This window comes from Triticum urartu, chromosome 5 (genome assembly GCF_003073215.2).
Source record: "Triticum urartu cultivar G1812 chromosome 5, Tu2.1, whole genome shotgun sequence".
Lineage (NCBI taxonomy): Eukaryota > Viridiplantae > Streptophyta > Magnoliopsida > Poales > Poaceae > Triticum > Triticum urartu.
In genome coordinates, this window is record NC_053026.1 from 524,564,757 (window position 1) to 524,568,130 (window position 3,374).

The 3,374-nt window shown below is 44.2% G+C and overlaps 1 protein-coding gene across 1 annotated transcript; it reads left to right on the forward strand.

The window, feature by feature from the left end:
• Positions 1-573: 573 nt before the first annotated feature.
• On the forward strand, positions 574-3,060 carry LOC125556570. The gene is made up of 2 exons (XM_048719275.1): positions 574-2,277; positions 2,369-3,060. The coding sequence occupies exons 1-2, from the start codon at positions 2,111-2,113 to the stop codon at positions 2,634-2,636; spliced, it is 435 nt and encodes a 144-aa protein (XP_048575232.1). The 5' UTR covers positions 574-2,110; the 3' UTR covers positions 2,637-3,060.
• Positions 3,061-3,374: the final 314 nt, after the last annotated feature.

Here is a 3,374-nt window from a genome sequence, read left to right on the forward strand (position 1 = left end):
ATATTGGTTATTTGTACTACTCCTACTCCTACTGCTTATCTTCTGATGCGAAGTCTTTGAATTTTTGTAGCGGAATCCTGAAATCTGTAGTGTCTTTGTGTTTGTTTCAAGTCTTAAGTACGTACTATTATGCATCATATCCCATGATTGTTCTCACTTGTCTACCATTTCCCATGGTTTTCCTGACTTGCCCATTATCTGAATCTTAATCAGTTCATGGATAAGATTCTACATTTTCTTATTCTGGTTCTGGATCCGATTCCTTGTTGTGATCTGCACAGATTTTGACCATTTTTTTCTTTGGCAGCAATTGTTGGAGGTGTCAGTAAAATTCAGTGTTCTGGTCATCCTCTGTCGGCAGTTGCTCTTGGTTGTGTTGAGTTTTTTTTGTTGGGATTTTTTCTATTGTCAGCGGTTGCTTTTGGTTATGTTAGTACAGTGGGACTTTGTATTTTTGTCAGAAGTTGGGGTCTTAGATATCAATGTCTGTTGTCGAACTGTTGAAAGAAAATGGTATAAGGCAGTCTGAGGTTTGGGAGCGGCAATGTCATGCGAAAGTTTTTCTGAATTTTGGGAGCGGCAGTCTGAGGTTTCTGTCAGTAACAGAGCCCTTGCAGTTGCTGGATAAGTTGTCCTCCATGTGATTGTTCCGACTGAATCTTAATCAATCAAAGGTGATGGTCTACTGTTTTTTCACTCGTGGGATGCACCGCTGGCTAAACAAAAGGTGGTGAGAGTTGTCTGCAAGTTTCTTTAACGAAAGTTTTTCTAAAGCATCTGTGCATATCACACGTGAGGGGGTGAGTTTGAGGAAGAAGGTGAGAAACACAGAGAGAGAGAGAGAGAGAGAGAGAGAGACAGAGAGAGAGAGAGAGAGACAGAGAGGTGATATTCAGAATGCCACTTCCTCATTCATGCCGTTCTCTCCTGAACTAGGCTGGGACATCTGCCTCACCTAGATGGGCTACAAGCGCACACACACTTACGGCCCAAGGCCACTGCAGTCCAACTTTTTTTCACTAAAAGAAAAGAAAAGAAGGTCTGACACTGTGGACGGCTTGTACTTGGATCGGATGCAGAATATCCTGCCTCAATAGATGATTGAGGGGCTTTGCCCGTTGTAATGAATCATACCGAGTTCCCATTCCAACTTGGTTCTGTTCTTCGTGGGGACTGTATCGACTTCGGAACTGTTCCTTGGTGCACATGGCATAACGATCCAATGATCTCAACCAAAGTTGCATTTCCCTTAACTGCTCATAGATCCCCCTGTATGCCTCCAATGCCTAGTATTGCCCGAGTTTCAACTCCAACCACTTGCGAACATTTTGAGGTAGTCTGGCATCTCGGAATGAACTCGCTAAGATGATAGTCTTATCAACAACAAACAAAAGTACAAAACTAAAAATAATAATTAGAAAACGGCATAGAACCACCACAATGTGAACAAATCCTAAAAGCCCAAATGAACATGCGATCGAATCGGATCCTAAACTATGAGAACAATCGATACGGTTAGGCAACCACCCACTCTAGCAACGCATCAAATCAAACTGGCTATGAACTAGTGTAATTCACAAAATTCCAAGACCTTTGTATTGGCATATGGTGGTGGCAGGAGTGGGATAATGCTTTGGTTGTTGTGTTAGTGAATGCATGAACACACTCGCGTTGCAAGTGAAGAGGTACATGGCCACCATTTAAAGGCTCAGGGCGATGTGTATTTAAAGCCCTGCATTGTCACCAATTAATTACGATTTGGTTTTGCTTGGCATTGTTCAGAGTTTTTATTTCCCTATCGTGTGCTTCATCAAATTGGAAGGTTAGTTTTGGCATATGGAAGTCCCATGTTTATATCGCTTTATTTTCTAGTTGTCATATTTTAGTAAATGAAGCGTTGAACATTAGGGAGTCAGACTGCACCTGCACTCATGCCGGAATTAACTCCGGTGAACGATGACAACGCCGGCAGCGAGGTGTGACCATATACACCCACCCCGACCGTTCCCTTCGTTGCTGAACTTCCAAATTTTTCAGTGCTTAACACCCCTGTTGGGATGGTGCCTTGTCCGATGATGAGAAGTTTCTGAATGTTTGTGGGGCAACCCGGATGTTTGCTTCAAGTCTTAATGATCCCATGAAAAAAAAAACAATCTTAACGAAGGCGATCACGGCAAGGGGTCGGGCTCCTCCTCCGCCTTCGGCCGACCCCGTCATCCACATTGACGGCAAAGCGGCCAGCCACGCCCTAAACATGTTCGATGAAATGGCCGGGAGGTAATCTTTTTCTTTTGCTTGCTTTGCTCCGTTCATCTATGCTTCGGCCGTTTGGAATACTTGCTTGAGCTTTGGCCATTGATTTTTGTAGCCAAAATGTGTCCTACACATATACAGAGATGTTGGCCGAGAGCACGGTGAATTTGAGTGCCCCCCTTGGCGATTTCGATGCATCATACGTCGAGGTCGACGCGGAGGTGAATGATGAGAATGAAGATGATGATGAAGTGCAAGAGATCGAGGAGGCCGACTATGATGCTAGGGTGGGGAGGAACGGTAACTACACGGAGACGGAGGATGTTAAAGCATGGGAAAACATCTCTCTTGACTCCATTGCTGGCAAAGGATCAAACCTATGACAACTATTGGAAAAGGATCAAAGACAAATTTCATTAAATGATGCCATTCCCATCAAGCCGGAGCTTGAAGGGCCTTCAAGGCCGTTGGGAGACCATCAACAAAGCTAGCGGTCGTTGGGCCAGATGCTTGGAGCAAGTGCGGAATGCACCACCAAGTGGCGTCACTATTGATGATTTTTTTTGGAAATGGAGGCAAGCCCCCGGCCTCTGCATTATGAAGATGCATGCAACCATTTTATTAAGAATCCACAAAGTAGCGACAAAAAAGGTCCAAATAGCTCGCAAACGGAGCAAAGCAAATAAGAAAATTACATGCTGACACCAGCCGATATGGTAATATGTAGGATAATTAAGCTCCCTAGACTCCTATCCTGTTATGCGAGCGCCATCCGAACCGGTTGAATATAGCCCGAGCTACCATCTCCCATTGGTTGTACCCAGTAACCAAAGGCTCTCTGGAGTCCATAGGAGTGAGTAAGGACCACACATGTATCCAAGCTGTAGCTCTGAAGATAACTTGCAAGAAAGTTAAAGAGTGTTGTCTTTTAAAGATCATATCATTCCTGCAGTTCCATATAGCCCATAATAGCGCACATATTCCAATCCGAATACGAGCCGCAGTAATCTGTTCAACCCCAGCTAACCACGTCCCAAACAACGACGCAATATCGACTGGAGGAGTAATGTTGAAAGCTATATGAATCGTTCTCCAAAGTAATTTGGCAAGTGGGCATTCAA